This window comes from Metopolophium dirhodum, chromosome 3, assembly GCF_019925205.1.
Source record: "Metopolophium dirhodum isolate CAU chromosome 3, ASM1992520v1, whole genome shotgun sequence".
Lineage (NCBI taxonomy): Eukaryota > Metazoa > Arthropoda > Insecta > Hemiptera > Aphididae > Metopolophium > Metopolophium dirhodum.
The window spans coordinates 7,641,603-7,664,313 of NC_083562.1; the positions used below are offsets into that span (position 1 = coordinate 7,641,603).

Below are 22,711 nucleotides of genomic sequence, written 5' to 3' on the forward strand. Positions count from 1 at the left end.
GTACATATGATATAAGATTCGAAAGCGTATAAACTCCCTTATCTCGTATTTCCCAAACCCCTAGGTAATATGGAAGATGTTACACATTTTTGGAGCCAATTTTAATAACATTTCAACAATACAAATTGGTCAATGTAAGATTAAAGGTTTGATCAACATGTAGTTATAGTCTTCTGAATAACGCTTAAATCTAAAAGAAAAATCATACCAAATTGATTTGCAAAAATTGTCATTGTTTTACTATAAACATTCAAAAATTACAAAAATATCTTTAAATAGACTAAAGTAGTGATGATGAGGACTAACTTTTTTGTACGCTAAAGGCAAAAAAAAATTCTTGAAGGAACAAGAATTTTAAACTTTTCCTTTAAGACTTTAGTTAATAGAACTAAATTGATATTGGTGATTACTGATGACTGGATGGATAATGATAACTATTAGTGTTCGAGCAAAACGATAAATACGATTATTTCTAAATTATTAAACGACGGTGACGTAACGACGATATACGCCTCAACACATTTTCATGTCCGAAATTGACGATAAGCAATAGGAAAAGAAAAAATATTCGTTCATATTATTTATTTCACAATTACGTTAAATTTGTTTTTCAATTTTTATTTTATGCGGGCTGTAGTTGGGCACTCCTGGACTAAAGTTTAAAATTCAGTAGGCAAATAATTATCTATACCTTATAAAAACATATAAGCTATATGAAACAATAGGAATATTCCTTGTTATCATGAGTTTATTGACTTCACACATTTCTATCTTCGCTCTGAATCTAACAAATATGACTTTTATAACAAGTAACATTTAAATTACCTACTTATTCATTAATAGTATTAGTACCTATACCTAAGTAATTTCAAATATTTATATTTTTAATACCTTATAATGTGTATAATATCTTATAGATTATCTAACATCATATTATGTGAAATATATGTTTTTGAATTAAAACTTTTGTGAATATTGATAAAGTTCAATATTTATTTTGTGTCAGTAACGATGAAGTCTGTAGATTTATTTAATATACATTAAGCTTCAAGAGTTATTTGTACAATGCAATTAAAAGTAGGTAATATATTAATAATATTAATTTATTATTAAATGCAATTTATTTTTTATGTATAAGATGGAGAAAAATAAATAGGTACATTAAATATATTAGGTCTAAACAATAATCATCTCGCTATTGTAAAAACACTAATTACTTGTATTTATTATGTTAAATTTCAAGATTAATTTCTCTTGTAGTCGTGTTCATTATCTATTATTAACTACTTTTCAGTTTAATACAAACGTAATACAATCATACAATAAAATATAAATACTTCAAAATAAATATACATCTGTTTAAATTTTAAAAAATATAGGTATTATGAATAATAATTTGAATTACTTGTAAGTAACTAATATCATTAAATTACAACTACAATGAAAAACAAAATTTACATATCGAGTACTTTAAGACCATGAATAATTCAACCTGTCTTCAGACATTTTTCAGTTTTAAAATTGTTGTTTTTAAACACAAATAATTATAAATTATAATAGAAAAAATAATCTTTGTAAGTTTAACAAAAAGTATATGCAAGTATTTAAAATTAACTACCTATAAATTTAACAATTTTCAAAAAGTGAATCTCTGAACATAAAAAAAAAAGAATTGCAAAAAATAAATAAAGTAGATTGGATAGGTAATTAATGTTATTAATATTTATTCTCATATTATTGATTAGGTACATTTAAGGAATTGTTAAGGAAAAACATGTTGACACTTTTATAAAGTTTGTTATACATTTATATTATGTTGTGCATTATTAAAATGTTTTGTCTTGTAGGAACCTTTGGCAGCATTTAGTAGCTATTGGGTTCAGCTTACAATTCATTTTTAGTGAGTATAATAATATTGGATATTTTACACGTTGGGATATTTTTAATTTTTAATATTCTTTAAAAACTATTAATATTTATAGTTTAAAATGTACCTAAGTTATTCTTATTGTAAAATTATTTATTTCTTTTAAACTATATTAGCAATAGTTTTTGCCTATATAAATGAATTTAAGCACATATTAAGTTAAAAATTATGACGATAGTATTGTTTAAGTTACTTTATCTTTTTAACTATAAAATACCTATATATTTTATTATATTAGTACTCGCATGTTTCTGTATAATATTATTTCCTGCACATTAAATACGCTACATTATATTATGCTGTTGTAGTTTGCATTTGGATTTTTTAGATGTTAAATATAAAATATGTTTAATGTATATAGCCATATAGGTACCTAATATTTATAGAAGTAATAGTAATAAATACCTGTTTGATCATGTAAAAGTCGGTCCAATGTAACAGTATTATTTTTTTCAATCGCTCTATGTCGATACTTGAAGACGTCTTTGCTACTAGACGCGCAACCCATGTGCACCCCATTCGCTCTTTCATTCACCAGCCATTATTTTGATCACCATCAGTATGGTATACTTAACTAATCTTCAAAATTCTCCACTCGGCAAATGACGGACAGAGCTATAAATAAAATCACCATGATAAAATATGATTCAAACTAGCTGCAGTGATTTAATTAATATATACATTATTAGTGAGAGGTATACATATTTAATTCTGTAGATTGTTTATTTAACAGATAAAGTGGTTGAAATTAATTAATCCAGTAAAATAGCGAATTATTTTATGTGTATACTGTCTAGTACCTAATTGTTATTTTTATTTAAAAATCACACAAGTTATTGTTTATTAGAAATCTAGGGTCAATATTTTCAATCACAAAGCAATGCTTAAAATAGGTTAGGTAGTAAAGTAAGTATAGTCAAAATGTAAGATATTTTTAGTTGATAATAGTTGAAAACTATGATTCGTAGACCGCATAGTTGTATACAAGAACATAAAGTACAAAAATAAAAATAATTCATCACATTTTTACTAAGCATAATTTATTGGCATGGGTTTTCCCTCCTCACGGTGGGCTATGCGGAAATGAATAAGTAAACTTAATGGCCAACGAAACTACCTCATCTCATTATTCAACAAAAATAAACTTAACTGCAACATCAGAGGCACTCAATTTTTCTAAAAGCAAAACAAATGGAATTGTGTGCAGACCAATTTGAATTACATGCCTATTTATTTCAAATAAACTCAGAAAAATAAAATTCAACAAAAAAAAGGTGAATAAGTGAATGTCGCTCTGCTGTACAGTAGGTTACAAGTGGGTCACTGTAATGGATGGTGTTAAATTTGAATTCAATGATATAATATCATTGTATAAGAAAAACGATTCTGAGCGAAAACGGTCAGTCAGCCTATGATAGGAGCCTATGAAATAAGTATATTTGATGATATTATTGTGAATAAAGTAATTTATATATAACCTATTTACGTGGAGCCTTGTTTTAAATTTTCAATCCTAAGCCATAAAAGTTAAACATTTTATACATTTTTAACTACAAAATAATTAATAAATTATAAATTTGATAAATGTTGTCAAAATTTGAACTTTAAATGCTTATAAAAAAAAATTGTGCATATGTATTTTTAATATTTTTCAACTGCTATTAGAACGATATATCAGGAGCCTTATATTAAATTTTCACGCTTTTTTACCCAACAAATAAAAATTTATTGATATTTATAGAAAAAAAAACTAAAAAAATTGAAAACTGACAATGTCCGTAAACAGCTCAAAAAGAGTCAAAATATTTTCAACATTTTATGGTGTATAGAAAATGCTAATATAAACATTCAGTGAAATTTTCAAGTATCTACAGTCATTCGTTTTTTAATTACAATAAAATAAGAAAATTGTTACATGAGAAATCGAATAAATATCAAATGTAAAAATATAAATTTCAGACGCTCATAAAAATTTAATTTAAGTTTCTTGTAGACATTTTTTTTTTGATAGAGGTAGACAAACTTATGAGTAATCTTAGATTTAAAAAGAAAAATTTTTATGAATTCTCAACTCAAAATAATTTGCTATTTTTCGTGATTTTTCCGTATTTTGTCAAAATTTGAACTTTAAATGCTTATAAATAAAAACTGTGACAAAGGATTTTTAATTATTTTCATCTGCCTTTGAAACAATAACCTAGGAGCCTTCTATTAAATTTTCAAGCTTTTTTATTCAACAGATAAAATTTTATTGATATTTATAGAAAAAAAAACTAAAAAAATTGAAAACTGACAATGGCTGTAAACAGCTCAAAAAGAGTCAACATATTTTGTAAATTTTATGGTGTATAGAAAATGCTAATATAAACATTCAGTCAAAATTGCATGTCCCTACGGTCATTTGTTTTAGAGTTACACCAAAAACCAAAATCGATTTTCTCGAAAACAGATTTTGCGTAAAAATTCCCGTTTTTCCTTAATTTTTCTTTTGTTTTTCACGTCGCTTGTGAAAACTACTGGGAAATTTTTACTTTTGACCCCCCAAAGTACCAACTAGATTCACTTTCCTATCAGAAAAGTTACTATTGAAGAAAATCCAAGCACTTTTACTGTCCTAAAAAAATAAATAAAAAAATAAAAAAAAAAACACACATCATTGTAAAATCAATACATTCACTCAGAATCTAAAAAAAAAAAATTATAAATTCCATTCTGGCATTAAAAGAATATAGAAATTAAGTACGTAATTATAACCCAGGTGAAAATATGAAAGACTCAACCCTCACTCATGCAGTCATACCTTATCAACAAAGAATCAGCACCAACATCCTGCAAAGATTTTCATTCAGATGCAAAATCTATTCTTGCATGCGAATACAATCTTATAACCAAATACATAGTAACCAACTGCCATACCTAAATGCACAGAAGCACATAAAATCATCAAAAATTAATTTCTAGTACACCAAGCATCCAATAAAGAAAATACCTAAGCATTTGTAAAATTTTTTATAAAATAAACTTGATGCCAAAAATTGTAAAAATTGTTATTAGATGTTATGAATTCAATTTATCTTTCAGAAAAAGTAGGATCATCAACGTTCAATATAAATTATCTATCTCTATGATAATATTATAAACGTATTGGTATTATATCTTTTTAATGTATATCTATTAAATAACTTACTAATAAATGTAATACTAAATATATATGAACTCTATATTTTGGTTGGAAAATAACAAACCAAGTTTAAATTAAAAACCTGAAATCATATAAAAAAATATAATGTTATATTATTATTAGATTCTGAGCGGAGTTAGGGATCTAGTGGTTTTACAATGGTGTTTATTTTAATTATTTTTTTATCCTGTATACAAAATTTCTACCAGAAGGAGTGCTGCGATTTTAACATATAATATCTTATATTTTAGCAAATTGGATCTCAAGATGGTACTTTTGAGAGGTAATTTTTCGATTTTTTCAATAGTTTTTTAATGACACGGGAAAAACCACAGATAAATTACAAAAAGCCGCTAAAAATGGGATTTTAATTTTTAACGCTTTGTTTATCATCATAGAAACGATTAAAAATAAAAATAAAAATAACGATTTTAGTTATTTTGTTGTAATTTATAATATTAATTTAATTTAACAGGCTATAATCAAATATAAAATATCCAGACTGACAAACCGTCTCCGCTCAGAATTGTTTTTCGTATACAATGATATGGTATCATTGAATTCAAATTTAATACAATCCATTATACAGTGACCCACTTGTAACCTACTGAACAGCAGAGCGACATCCACTTACCTGATTTTTATTATATTAAATTATAAATTATTATTGAGTGAAAAAATCATGAAAAGAAATTTAAACGTATTTTTACAGAGTATTTAAATATTTACTATATAATACAAACATAATAGTGTATAGGTATAGATATTTATTTTTTATTCAACATGACAAATCAAAAGACGAATGATAGCAAGGACTTCCGATTACTAAAACCATTTATCTTGACTTTATAAAATCGGCAAATACTATTGTGAAAAGACATGTTGTAACACAACAGCTATAACTTTTCCATGACTCCGTGTAGGTAGGTACACTGTAGTACACATAAACAAGCAGTATAATCCTACTCGTATGAATACCACTTTAAAACCAAGATATTAAAGACCATGACCTATAGTTAGGTTATTACTTATTTTTTTGTAATTACTAGGTAGTTAACATTGTGTTTTGATCAAGAGTGAAGATAATATCTAGAAACAAATTAAATACTTCTTAATACAAAAACAAATTAATTCACATCAAAATATGTAGCTAGTAAAATAAAAACGCTGTGAATAATATAAATAATAATAATAATGATATTATTTAAATTGATACTAAAAAATAAATAGTTATTAACAAATGTAATTAAATAATTTTAACCTATTTAATTTTATTCTGAATTCTAAAATAACTGAAATACAAATTTGATTCAAGACACATTACCACTGTAAAAAATAAATTTTATTTTTGACGACCATGTATAAAAATATATAATGCATATTATAATAAATATTTTGCATATTTTTATTCTAAATTTTTTCAAAAAATCACGGATTTAGAGTACCTATTATTAATTTAAAACAGTATATTTTTGTATGATATTAATAAAAGTATGATATTTATTACAACTTTAATTTTCATAATATGACGTATACCTAGTATGCCTACATATTTAACATTTCGCGTATGTTATTAATTAACACCGTTCAAGTCATAATTGTAAATTTATTTTATTAAAGTTATTTTGTATATTTAGAAATAGTTGGGGCATACCTATGTGCCTACTTTTTAGTGCGTAAATATCTACATACTTTTGGTTCCTTTTTTTGTACTTTAAATCATATTACTTCCACCAACTCCATTGATACCTATAGGTATACGAAACAATTTAATACATTTTAATTAAGTTTAATCCCTAGGATCCTTTCCAGTAGAAGTTGAACTTAGTTCACTCGATGGATTTCTCACAAGGTTGTGGTTTTTCGATGTATTTTCGTGAATTTTTTATAAAACTATATGGAGGAATCCCAAAAATTACCCCTCGGAACATCTGTGTCTAATTTAACTTTAGAGAGGCTATATCGAACTTTTGGTACACACTTTTTAGCCGTAATAGTGATTTCACAGCTTTTCTTGGAATTCAAAATTAATATAACTTGACTAATTAATATGATTTGATAAACAATTACCTACGTTGAACATAGGTAGTTGCAAATACAATACAAACACGTATATTGTATATTTTACATACCTATACAAATGTATGAATACAATAATAGAATGTTAGGTATTACAGAACAATATTTATTGTTGGTTTAACTAACTTAATGTACACACACGAAATGTATTTATAAAACAATTAACAGACATGTTTTCATTTCATTATTTATATGTATATAACTTTTATATATTTTAAATATTAAATATACTAAATATTTGAGTAATGAGTTTAAAAACTCAAAATAGGTACTTTTTTCCCTTTACCTTTTTTTTTATCATTCGTATAATATGATGAACAGGGCAATATTAACTATATTCATTAAAAATGAAACTTCACCAAAACATTTTTAAGTTAAGTACTAAAGTAGGTAGGTATTACAACACTACACAAATAGTGAGGTGTTTTAAATTCTGACCAATTCCAATATAATATTCATATGTTATATTAGGTTATAACCTACCTATATGTGTTTCACGACTTTGACGTGTGGGTTTATTTATTATGTTCTTCATTTATGTTATCACAGTAGATCTAACAGAGGTCTACGGTATCCCTATAATATATAACTATTAAAGTCAGATCCGTTGATATAGACATTACTAGTAAAACACGAATATTACTATCATATAAAGGGAAGTATTTTAAATTTAAACATGAGCTGAATACATTATTAAATAAGTACGTGATATTACGTGCACAAGTATTTCATAACGACAGTTATTATTAACAATGATGATAGCCACCATATTATTATGATGAATATACCATTACGTAGGTATATATTATACGATTTAGTCTGCCTATATTTAGATATAGGTAACGTAAACGGTAAAGATCAAGATTGAACTGCAGAAACGTTAAATATCGTTAATATTTATAACATAATATTATGCACTATAAAATGTATGTTAAGATTGCATTTATTTGCAAACGTCAAAAACGATGTATTATGTCACATACATTATATTATTATCTATTAAAAATGAAAAATTTTGAAATATTTTGTTTTATTAAAAATTAAAAATGTAATAGGTATATAAGTAAGAAATAGCAATTGAATTATGTTTTTGAGCGCAATTGAGGGGTATTGGGGGCATATAGTTATAATGTTTTTAGGAAAATCATTCTTTATTTTATATAAAAGGTGACAAAATAGAAAAGTTTTTAACTAACATAATTATTCAATCAAGATCAACGAATGAAAACGTCAGATATTGATGTCATCAATAATATTCTATAATATTATGATTATCAGTCGACAACAACTATAATAAATAATAATTATTTATTTCTAATTTGAAAATCAAGATTCAACAACAGTAAAGTTGCAGTCATGCAATGCATTTAAAAACGACCGTTGTTAAGCATTGTTTAGGTACACAATATAATCATGATTTATAGATATCAAGTTCAAAAAGATTAACCTTTATATTTTTATGAGCATAATTAACTATTCAATTTAGATTAAAGTCAAAAAAAAATATTAAGTACCGATCATTTAAAATGAATAATGTAAAAGTAATTAATATTATGTTTATTCTTAAAACCATAGAGCTCTTATATTATATAAGCGTGTATAAAGTTCGTTTTGCAAAATTCTTCAAAATCACGGACATTTTCAAATTAAATTGTATATTTGTAAAATACAAATAACTTTTATTTTTAATATCTAAGGTTAGAAAATGTAATACAAAATTTCTTATAAGTTTGTCTTATGAACACCTACTAATTGCACAATTTTTTGTATGAATTTTAAGTTTATACTTCAGTGAAATATTATATATAGATGTTATTTATTTAATTGTTATTTTTTTTGTACTTCTAAAAATATCATTCATAGGGAATTGGATTTTTTTGCCTCTACGTATATTATTATTTCTTTGATACAATGAAATTTTCAAAATCATTAGATTCATTTTTACATAAATCTACTCACACCGGTCTACAGGACGTCGGCAGTAGTTAGTTTTTGGCAAAAATGAGTTCAACCTACCGTATTACTAATAGAAAAATAAATTACTATAGTAGCAATAAAAATATTAAACTATATATAATAAAATATCATTAGAAATTGAAGCCGACGCAGAGTCTTTTTGCGACATTTACTCGCATATAGGTTTATTATTGAATTCTAATTTAACACGTCCATTATAGTGATCACTCCTACCGAATCACTCGTATATAGAAGAACAAATTTCTCGAATTTCTCGATTTTTTTTATTGTTATATCTACTATTTTAAGCACGAATAAGCATGAATGTTGGTAATAAATATTTTATATTAAATATTTATAAAATATTATAGAATATATAGAATATCCTTATTAATTTGGGTTATTGTGTGTAAATTTAGGTACCTACTAAATTTACAAGATGCATCAACAGTTATTTTATAACAATACTGAAAAATATGTTCTCTTATTTATTAGCATATAAAAAATATTTTATTAATCTCGAATCTTAAAGCAATTAATTGCAGTAACATGCATTATTGCAGTATTACATCATTATAATTTATAAGTATTTTATTTTTTGGAGAATAAACCTAGGCAGCTGGGCCGATGGAGATAACATTATTATTTTATGTATTGCGTATTTATTTAATAGACATTATAGAAACTTACCAGGTTATCTAAGTGCACTAAAATCATTAATAAAACGATGACCACAAATAGGTATGTTCTAAAAGGATAGGAAATAAATTGTAATTTATGATAGTGACTTATGGGCCACTATCTATAATCAACAAAAGTAATACCTCTCTGAGAAAATAGAAATATATGGATATTTTTCCCATGCATAACCAATAGATTATTATTTTTTAAATCTAGACAATAAAATAAAAAAAAATAAAACAACTACTATAGGTACATAATAGTATATGTTATATAAATTATAATTATAAAGTGAGACCATTATATTTACATTTAAATAATTAATCTAGTATATATATATTATTATATATTATAGTATATCGTTATAGTATATTATATGTTATAGTATATGTCCCTAGTATATTCTAGGGACACAATTTAATACTTACATTTTCCACGTACCCAAATTAAATTGTGTATCTATGTTGTAAATTGTATACGGTAATACGGTAAGACTATAAAGCAGACTTTAGTAAGAATAGACCACATTAATATTTGTTATCGTCGTATTTCGCTTATCTATATGGATAATGTTATAACACAATATATCAAAAACATATTTCAATGTTTGTAAATATTCATTCAATTGAAAGCATTGTTTTTTCTTCTTATGCATGAAACATATTTGCGTTTGTTTTATTTACAAATGTGAAAAAAAAATGAATTCATATTTTAACCCAAAATATAAAATTTATATTATTCTCAACTTATAATTTTTTTGATCAATATAAACTTTAGTATATCATTTTTGAGAAACTTTACACTGCACTACTGCATTATATACCATTAAATAAAATATAAACAATAATAGACTTTATATATTAATAATACTCTTTCGATTTTCATTTTTTGCAATTTTCAAAGTGCACATAAACTAGAGACAATAGTTTTTAAAAATAAGATTGGTCATTTTAATTAATAGAGTTGTAATTATCACTGTATAAATCCTTAAAAAAATATTTAACAATTACGAATTAAACTTAGATACCAATTAATTAGCCACTATGGTGAGTCTTACTCAACTTAATGAAAATTAAATAGTACAACAGTATTTAAACATATACAGGGTTTTAATTTAAAACAGTTTAAAAAATGGCCTCGATATTTAGAAGAACGGAGGAGATATACGTTATTACTTATTACATTACATCGGTCTTTTAAACTTGAAATGATTTTAGCTAAATTAACTATTGTTTTTTATTATGCATAGGTACATATTTTCAGGAAAATAATTCTGTGTAAATTTAAGCAAAAATCATAGTTACTGTTTGATTTAGTTGGAAAAGTTTAGTTGTTCGATAAATACAACTAAAACTGGGAAAATATTAAAAATATGCATAATACTTAATGTATAGAGTTGTAGCTAATGTTCAAATACTGTACATTTAATAAATAATTTGAAATAACAAAGGTAAAAGAAAATAACTGTATGTGTTATAACTTACATGTATTTTACCATAATTATACTTATGTAAAATTGTATTATGGCTACATTTGAGTAAATATATATTATATATAAATCTATAGATTTTTTTGGTTTTTCAAAACATTTGAACAGGTACCATTAATTTATATTTTCTAAAATTATTTTGTGTCAGAAAATTGCATTCTATAAGAAAAAGAAAACGGAGTTCACTTTTCAAGGTTTGGTACCATAAATTTAAATAGTTTCTTATTTTTTCTCTCTTCTAGTTTTTTTTTTACTATTATTATTATTTGTGATACTCACGGGAAAATAAATATGGTGCTTGCTAAAAACAATTTCATTTGACGACCGTATTTTTATAATATAAAAAAACTATGAGATCGATACTAGATATTTAAAGAATGTGTATATTAATGTAATATTATATCTCCAATTTTACTCATTGCTGTAATCATCGTCAAATTGTTAAGTATATAACATTATAATTTATAATATAATATTATATTATTTAAATCTAAATTAGATGTTCCATCATAACTAGTAACATTTTAAAAGACGTGATTATTAACTAAAAGAAGAGCGAATTGAAGTGTTTAATCTTTTTTATAGCTATTTTGTTTTACTTAATAGTACTTAATGCTTATATTAATTAGTTTATTATATGCACATTTTCACTTAATTAGATAAAAATTAATATTACTGAAATAACAATTCAAGAATTAGTTAGTACGCTCAACTAAATTTTTATTTTAACTAGTTTGTTCAAATTCTGAATTGGAATTGGAGTATATTACTATATTATGATCATATTTTCAAACACTTAAATTAATTATGTTATTTAAATAACAATTCAAGAATTAGTTATTACGCTCAACCAAATGTTTAATTTAACTAGTTTGTTCAAATTCTGAATTGGAATTGGAGTATATTACTATATGAACATATTTTCAAACACTTAAATTAATTATGTTATTTAAGGAAAATTCTGTGGCAAAACAAAATTTCTTGGTTTAAAATGTTTTTACTGTACATTGTTGAGCAGATGATTTTTTTAGGATATTTGTGTGTATAATTTATAAATCAAAATTTCAATGAGTAGTTTGTGAGTAATTAAATTTTATCCCTAAGGTTTAAAGTCCATGATAATAGGTTTAAAATATATGAGGGGGATAGGGGCTATCGGTTATGGTGATTTGAAAATAAAATCAATTAATATCAACAGATTAAAAGTACCTACTAGACTAAATATGACATATTATATTTAATATATTTGATGTAAATCTATTATTTAGGACTATTATCCTTAATACATGTTTGATAAATTATAAATACTACTCCTCAAATTTTAATTTAAATACATTGACATTTTCACAAAATTATTTGTTTAAAAAGTACAGTAACTAAGTGTGGTTGACATTTGAAAAAAGAAATTTGTATAGCCGCAGTACACTATCCTGAATTGATATACAAAATCTAAATATCTGAGAATATGGTTTTTGAGCATATAGTAAGAATTGTAACAGTTAAAATTTGTGTAATTACATGATTAAAGAATATAAAGGTGGGTACAAGACTAGCATGCTTGGTAAATCACTTTGTAGTCTGCAGTAAATATTTATATTTTATAAAGGATTGTGGCCCATCGATTTATAACCAATTAGTTATTTTGTTATTATTTGTACACAAATTAGCTTTTTAAGTATATAAAACTCATTACGATTCATTTCACAAACGTTAAAATAGGCAATTATCCATAATAACATGTATATTGTTAAAATTCATATAATTGTTTAATTAACAGAATAACCTATAAAGCATTTACATATTTAAATTTATTGCTTTCTGACAAATTAATAATCGTTTAAATTGGCTTAAATTTTTTTTATCAATAACATACGGGCTGAAATAATTGTTAAATATGTATACCGTATAGCCATACAATAAGCACTTGATCTAAATTTTAAATACCATGAAATAAAAAACATAACACGTCATACACACAAGCAGATACATATTGCAACATTTACGTAAATAGGTACAGAACTATAATTTGAGTAATAAAATTAATAGGTACAATATATTATTATATTTTTTTCCAGATTGACCAAAGAACTTTGTATCGCCACAGAACACGTCTTGTTGAATAACATAATAGATTTAAATATTCGAAAATTAAGTATACTTATTATTATGTACCTAAATATAAAATAGGTTCTCTTCCATTGACCAATTTCCTCTACCAAATTACATATCAATGCAATAAATGAATAGTAAATGTTCTCGAAATAAAATACCGAATATTAAAATGTGTAGATTCCTAAACATTTTAGAATCATAATATACTAAATATGACATACTCTTTAAACAAAAAAAAATGTAATCATTTTAGTAATAATTTGTTTTGGGGCTAAATATATGGCTGGTATAAGTTATTGTTATGATACCATAAATGATTCATTGACCTCTAGTGTTCAATCAAGAGCGATCATGTTATAAAATTCGGGACACAATTGTATTACATTGTTTACTGTTTACTATACACATTACATAACATTATGTATAACTTATAAATATATATTTATTTAAATAATTATTGTCGTTATTTATAATACTCTTTAGTCTTTGACATGTGCCGCTTTATATATGAATACCTAACATAGGTACTTACATAGTATAAATTTGATGATTAATAATAGCATTTTATTATTCACCTAAACTAAATGTAAGCATAAATTGTACCAAATATTGTTCAGTACAACAACAAATTGAACATAATATATATAGCCCATGTCGACGAAGCAACAAAACGATCAATAAATAAAAAAATTAATATAATATAATTTTCGAATCCAAGACATAACAAATTCGAGTGATCTCATTAAAAATAATAGTAAATGAAAAAAGACACTCCCATTGGAGGAACTTTGACATATTATATAGAATAGCTATTTAATATTTACATATCTATTATTATATTATTATATAATGTATAACAATGACGTACTCATGTACTTATATACATACTTGTAAGCGGGTTACTACACCACTGCCTTTTTAGTTTTTTTTTTTTTTTTTGCTATTAATCAAAGTATATTAATTGTATAGATGCAAGTCTTTTAATTAGAGGATCTATTTGATTTTGGATACCTATTTAATTTGAATCGTTTATAATACGCTTTAGCTACACAATTTTGGACTGGAGAGATGGTAAGGAGTTATTTGATATATGCAAAATTGCTTTGGCTATAGCTAGACGAGTTTTGGATCGAAACATTAAATACGGTTGGTGTTTGAATATGTTCAGATTGTTTTAATATTAAGCGTCTCCCAATTGCTCACTAAACAAATAAAGCACAGATCGGATTGTTTTTTTTAGATAACAAGCCACTACACAAACAGTACCTAGTACCTAGCCTACCCGCCATCAGTAATCGGTTGTTGTTTTTTAGAGATAAAATTACATTTCTGGTATACTGCAGGTGTCAACAACACAATGTAATAAGAGCCAAAAACGTATAGTATACTGCAGTTATAGTATTCAAAGCAAATTTAAATCATTAGAAAATCTGTCAATATCACAAAAAGTGTTTTAAAATTAATTGTTGTTATAATACAGGGAATGTCGGTCGACCTGAACTTACCAAAAACCTGAAAATGTCTAAAATATTAATAATGAATAGGTAATATTAATATCACATATCTTATCAAAATTACAAAACATGAGAAGGTACTATAATATGTACAATGTACATAACCACATAGGTGACCTTTTATGCCGACAACTTGTTAGTTGTTATGTACAAAATATTCAATAGAACATTTAAAAACATTGTCTTATCATTTCTTAGCTTTCATTTAACCATAATACATTTTAAATTAAAATAGAAAATACATACGTACAGGGTTTTCTGTTCATAATAAACACTTATTGCCTCAAATAAATGAACAATTTTTTTAATATATTTTTTAAGTCATTACAAAACTAATTTTGTCATTACAATTTTTAAGTTTTTACTTTTTTGAGTGACACTTATTTTTTATGTTACCTATATTCAGGAGCTAAATATTATTTTTACGAGAATTGTAATTTCAAATTTTGAACGATTATTAATTAGTTATAACTTGTAACTTACAAGCTTATAAATACTTATTTAAAGTTTAGATGATTGGTATAGTAAACAACCATTTTGTGGGGTACCTACTGGCTGTTACACCACTTCACTAAACTTTAAATACCTATGTCCTATAAACAATTAACTAGGTACCTACTCGTTCAAAATTCTTAGAAAAATATTATGTTTCAGAAAATGAATTAAAAAATATATGTTGTCAATAAAAAATGTAAAAAACTTAAAAAAATAGAACAATTATTAATATAATTTTGTTCTTAAAAATATTGATTTGTATAATAGCCAAATATACTGGCATTTAAATAAACTTACAATGTACACATAAACTCCACTATCTTGAAGTATAGCTAAAATTAAATAAAATTCACAGTAAGATAGGTACCGATTATTTTTAACAATATTAATTTACGACAACTATGTATTACTATTAAGTATTATTTACTAGCTACTACAAACAATAAATATCACTTCAGTTTTATTTTTTAAACATAAATGGGTTATCGATTTATGATATGTAATATTATTTGAATTATCGTTTTTAATAACTTGTAAGTATCGCCATCAAAAAGTCAAATTATTAAATCAATTTCATTAAGCAATATGAAAAGGGGAAGTCACTCTGTTGTATCGGGCGGTTCCTACCTCGTAATCGAGTAGATCACGTCTGATCACTGTTATGGATTTGTTAAAATATTCTAATTCGATGATTAATCATTAATATATTAGTTGAAATAGATGCTGTTTCAATGATATTTCATAATTAATTTATATTACTTTAAGTAATTATTGTTCCCTTAAGTATTAGTAATACGATAGGTTGCAACTCATTTTTACTAAAAAAAAATATAATATATAGGTTTATTATATTATTATAATACATTTATAATACCTAGTAATAATATACGTAGTAACGATAAAATGACAAGTTCCAACGAATAATATTTTATGAATTACATACAACAAAGTAATAAAACTTGTTACTAGATTCTGAGCGGAGCAATAAATTTATTGATTTTCGATGATGTTTTTTTTTTTGTATCTTAAAAGAGTAAAAGACATATTTTTAGTTGAGAAAATGCTTTGACCATCAATTTTGAAAGAAGTTTCTGGTAGAAAATTGGATTTAGTTGGTACTTTTGGGAAGTCAAAATTGAAAATTCTCAGTACCTACTTTATAAAATAATCGGTGTGGTGTTCGTGACACTGTATCATTCGTCTCTTGTTTTCTTGATAAGTAATAATGTAATTTTTGTAATAACCACATGGCATATACACAAGATGGTGTAAAATGTAATACTCTTTTTATATATGATGTTTTCTATTTAATTAATAATGAACTAGTAAACACAAAAATCGGGATAAACAAAAAATAAATACGAACATTTGTTAAAAATTAAAATTCTAATATTTGTATTAAATATAATTTAACTTGAAATGTCTATTAAATAAAATTGTACAATTATGTATTTTTGATAATTTTAGATTGCTGTAAAAACAAATTATGAGTAACTTTGAATTATACAAGTCTTAGCTATTCTAATTTAAAATGCACTTTTAACTAGGTATCAAATTATTTGAACATTTTTGTAATTTATTGAGTTTTATCAAAATTTGAACTCAATGTTTTATACTGCTTAAAATAAGTAAAATATTTCAAATACCTATAATTAGCTCAAAAAAATGAGAGAAAATATTTTACTATAGGTACCATGTCTAAAAAATGATAATATAAATATTTACTGAACATTTTAGGCAAATAAGATTATTCATTTTTGAATTAAGTACAACTAAAAATCGATTTCGTCGAAAACTAGATTTACGTAAATATTATATAGTTCAATTGTCCGTATATTTTTTAAAGGTTTTCATGATTATTAAGAAAAGTACGAGTAATATTTTACTTTTGACCCTCCAAAGCAACTAGATCCATTTTAAAGATCAAAGCATTTTGTCAACTATAAAATATGTCTTCACACACACACATAAATCTAAAACCTGAAAAGAGTATATCAATTTATTGAAGTACGTAAGTACATTATATACTATGTATATATGTGGACACTAATATTCTACTAAGTACTATGTAAGAGAACCCTAGGAGGGACTGTCCACTAAATTCTAATAAAACTATAATTTTAAGAAGTATTTTGAGCTATGTCTTAATGATTATTTGACAATAATTGTTATTAGATAATTAAACTGCGTAATAATATAATATATGGTCTTCCTTTCCATATTTTTATTTTTATATTTATGTGTTAACTATCTGTAATAATTGGAATCGTTAAAGACTATTTTAGTCCAACTCCATATGTTCTATTCAAAATTAAACTTCATTATCTAGATACTACCCAAAATAATTCTGAAGTTATAAAATAAAATGTTTAATTAAAACAGGTGGAACCTTCCTCTACTCCATAATTACATTTATGGTAATATATGAAAATCAAAATAAATGTACCCATCCATATTTCAATATTTGCCAATTACTACCAGTCTTATAATTGTTCGGACTATAACAATTTCCTCTCAACATTTAAATTGAAATTGCAACAATTAGTCAGTTTAAATATTACTATCACAATTATATAATACGATTTATCTATAGTATGTTTGTCATTTTGGAAATACTGACAATAAAAGAAAATAGAATGATTTACGATAATTTATTTAACTATACCAACATATTCTATGCTTAATATTTTTAAATAAATGTAATGTATTCCAACACTTATTAATTATTTAAAAGTGGAAATTATCTGATTAATTGCATGCAATCAATCAACTCTATTTTAGGTCTATTTGCATCTCGATTTTAATTAAATAGACTTTTTGACCGTTAATATTGCAAAATGTGAAATACAATGCAATTTTATCATTAGCATCTCTATAGTGGTCACCTACCTATAGGTACTTCCATCGTTATATACCCCATTAAGCTATACTTTGCAATTCGATAACGTCAATATTTATATTATGGACTACTTAATAATTAATAGAAAAAAAAATTATCCTTCGTTATACAAACGTTCATTTTGACACACTAAACTTTTTAGTTGCTAAAAACTATACAACATTGTCAGTGGCGTAATTGCGGGGGGGGGGGGGGTACTTGTCCCCCCCAGAAATGTTTGTGGGGGCAATAGTATCATTTTGCCTCTCCAAATAATCCACATTTAAAAAGTATTCTTAACAAGACTGTTAACATAATATTATAATATTAAAATATTTTTTTCCTCAAATTACTTTATAAAAGTTTATATTTACTTTAGGTTTCTCTTGTTGAATAATATTATGTTGACATAGGTATTGTCAGTGTTACTGTTATTGCAATAATTGCATTATTCGTGACTATTATTATCCGTGATTTGTGAACACGTTATTATCTTGAAATCGCGATTATAACTACGGGAACGGCTGAACGGGAGGTTAATTTTTTGCCCCTCCCCTAGATTTTTATCCAATTACGCCACTGAACATTGTAATTTGTCGTTTCCATATTTACAATGTGATTCCTGCTGAATCGAGATTTTTTTTATTGATAGGTACAAATTATTATAATATTAAACAAGTGAGATATTGTAAGTTATTATAAGTTATAATGATATTAAATGTTTATTGTTTAATGTAAAATAGGTATAGCAGTTATAGAACCCTCCTCTATAACATTGGATAAAATAATGAGTATAAAATAAGTCATTCATTTAAAGTTAAATCAGAACGAATACAAACTTTTAACAACTAAGTTTATAGGTAGATACTGCTGCTGTATTGTTAATCAAGAAATATAGAATGAGTCATTGTCTGAATGACAGAATGTTTATAGTGCCTATATGTAATAGAAATAGATGCAATATTTATCTCGCAATATACAACCAAAGATATTAAACAGAGTTCAGAGATTATGATCAAAAAAAATATCAAGATTTCGTAAGAAAATAGTGTTTTTGATATTTCTTCATGACGTTTTTGTATAATATATTTATAGGTATATGAACCATACAAACTACATGGAAGTTACAAAAACTACCACAGTAAATCACTTACAAATTATAATCCATATTCAATTTAAATCCATGTCCAATACATATTCAATAATTAATTTAATTTTTATAAAATTTAAAATTTTTTTAAGTAGAATATTATAATGATTTACAAACTATTATAGTAATTAAACAGTGATTGAACATGATTTTCATCGATTTTTTTCACGGTTTTATTAAATATACAGTAAATTATTCAGTTTATTTCTGCAGTGACGGATCAGAATTCCAAATTATTAAGAAATTCATATTTAATACAATAAAATTACTAAGTAATTGTATCGCAGCTTTTTTTAGTTAAACAGCACATTTTTTTTACGAACCTTATAATTATAATAAAACTAAAATATTATTTATGCCTACGTTAAAAGTTCATTAAATTGTGAACTTTTAGAGTATTTGTATTATTTACCACAACTAACAAGCGTTTTTCTTGAGAAAACAAACTATATAATATTTTAAAAACCAATATATCTATAGTTTTCTCGTTGATGGTCCCGATCAAAATCTAAAATACCCATGTTAACTTTCGTATGTAATTTAAATCGGAAAATACTGAAATTAAATTATTTTATGAACCAACGGATGAAATATAAAATATAAAGCCTACTGCAGAGTGCAGTGCGGGCGTTAAGAGCACTTGCCTCGTCACAATAAGATAGGGTTGTATAATTAATCATCGCAATCATAATAATTGTAAAAATGATTTTGAATATAGTCATTTTTTAAATTTTAAATTTTAAATGTAAATAAAATAACATCTTTAGAAAATATATTTGTAGTTCATTAGTGAATAACATACCTACAGGTAAGTAGGTATAAGTAAAATTTGATTAAAATGAAATCATTATACCTATTATATATATGTATTAGAATGTAAATAATAGATAAATAAGTACCTATAGGTGAATATACCAAATAATATGTCTAGCCAAATATTATTCAATAGTAATTTAATAGAAAACCAGAAAGGAAGGAATTATAGAAGGAATTAATCTTCTTAATATAGAAATTTTATGTTAAGCATTTAATTAAAATTATTGCTATTAGGTATAGGTATTACTCTGGGTATATATTTCTACGTATTTCTATTATTGGATTTTTTTTAACGATTTGTTTAATGTTTTGAGCCAACATTAAATGTTTTATTACCAAAAAATAAGATTTGGGAATTAAAACACGTCATGGATATTAAAAGCTATGAATAAAGTTTTGAGTTTTATAACTATTGGTGTTTTATACTAATGTAGTAATACCATCATCGAGTAAAAGGAATACATATGGATACGACTCCACAGATAGTGATCATCTTGAACTATTTGTTTGAACCCAAAGTTGCGTAAACTACTTATTGCCAGGAAATTCAAGTCGGATTTAACATGAGTTTATGATAGGTAATCAAATAAAAAATTTAAGATTAAAAAGATTTGTAAACCGTGTTTCCTTAAAAAAAATTTATAATTTATAAATTGATTCAACTCCGGGGCCACATTTAAGTAGAGTATGGTATGAAAATGTGAGTATACCTTTCTGTGATTGGATTATAGCCAATGTAAATTTTAGAGCGCTGTATTGAATAGCAATTGTGTATATTATCTTAATTTTTCTTAATTTATATTTTGTTGGTATACATGGTATCAATAAATGCACATATTATATTTATTGTGCAATGTAGGATCTACTTTTTTGGTAAAGAGAAACGTATAAAAATACAAGAACTTGCAATAAAATGCAATAACACCTATATTAATAAATAATAATATGGTCAGAGTAAGTAGTAACACATTTTTTGAATTGAGTATTTTTTGTTCTTTAATCAACATTATTAATGAACACTGCTTATATGTCATATAGCAATATACTAGGATTAAGGATGTGTATTTAATATCAAAAAAATATTGGAGAAAAACGGGTGGTACAAATATTGCTTTTTAAAATTGCAAAAAAAACAGAATTACGGCTCTAATAATAGTTATATATATCTGACTTAAGACACTATTCTAAAAAGTTTCGAGTAAATATAAAATAATATTCTTGCTAGTAACATAATTCAAATTTGACAAAAAAAAAATATATATAGTACCTACTATATTATATAGTAGGTACTCAAAAAAATTAATAATTGATTAGGTACCTACCTAAGTAAATAACGCGACGACACTACGTGTTTAATATACCCAATAGCCGCGAGTATGACAGTATACTATATTGTATATATAATAGTATAATACTAAATTGCATACGGTCTATGACTTTATAATATAATAACTCAATACGATGATTAGTAAAATATAATATTTTAGTCTGCGTAATCGCATTGGACACGATAAAATCAGTGTTTTGAAATATTAGGTATATAATATTATCGTTGTATTTTTTCAAGCTAATAAACAATATAAAAATGAAAAAAAAAATGTACAATATTAATATTAAATACATCATACGATTCGAAATTCTGGACTTACCGAGGTTTTCATTATCCGCGTGCAGACGAATGTTATCCGCATAGAGGGCGACGGTTAGGCGTAAGTTTAGGCAGGTAGAATAGGTATATGTCACTGTGCCTGTTTAATAAATATTGTGTTTTGTAAATTTGACGGTGTTGCACAGGGAAGACGGGACCCACGATAACGGATAAATAAACCGCTTCGAACCGGGCGCGGGGAGGGAAAGATGAAAAAAAAAAACAATACGGTTAAATTTATCACAAAGGGCGTCGGTTGAAACTTTGGCGCGCGCGAACTTGCGACGACGAGGCACGTTCACTCGACGGATTCGCGGCGGCAAACACACACTCACACAATTAGTACCACTGACACATGCGGTCGCGGAACGCGTACTCAGAGAGAGAGACTCGCATACACGACGCACGCGATCGTCCGTCCGCCGGTCACCGGTGATCTGCGCGCGCGGTCACGTAACGCGCGTCGTTTACACGTACGATATTGTATCGTAATAGCGGTCGCGCGCCGGCCGGCGACGACGGCTTCCGCGGAACAGCAGACCGCCCGCGCGTCCGACGGTGGCGCGCCCGCGGCGGCGGCGCAAAGCTCGCGTAGCTGACGACGTCGCCGGCCAGCCGAGACACTCCGAGCAGGCTGTTCGCGACCGTAAAGTTGGCGGGAAACCCTGACCCCCCTCCCCCTCTTCACTTACTAAGTCCGCGGCCAGGGTCAACTCCGCCGTCGCCGTTGTGTACCACCGAAAGAATCCTGTGCTTGACTTTGGGGGGGGGGGGGAGGGGGGCGT

At 25.9% G+C, this 22,711-nt stretch overlaps 1 protein-coding gene across 3 annotated transcripts in view; it reads right to left on the minus strand.

Annotated features, from left to right (window-relative positions):
- Positions 1-22,423, minus strand: part of LOC132941270 (high affinity cAMP-specific and IBMX-insensitive 3',5'-cyclic phosphodiesterase 8) — a 74,127-nt gene extending 51,704 nt beyond the window's left edge. For 2 of the 3 annotated variants that reach the window (XM_061009251.1, XM_061009250.1), the window contains exons 1-2: positions 21,928-22,423; positions 2,333-2,542 (exon numbers count right to left, since the gene is read on the minus strand). In XM_061009251.1, the coding sequence (XP_060865234.1) occupies positions 2,333-2,435 (103 nt within the window). In that variant the 5' untranslated portion in view covers positions 2,436-2,542; positions 21,928-22,423. The remainder of the gene's footprint in view (positions 1-2,332; positions 2,543-21,927) is intronic. The other variant, XM_061009252.1, reaches the window with a different exon arrangement.
- Between the last annotated feature and the right edge of the window lie 288 nt (positions 22,424-22,711).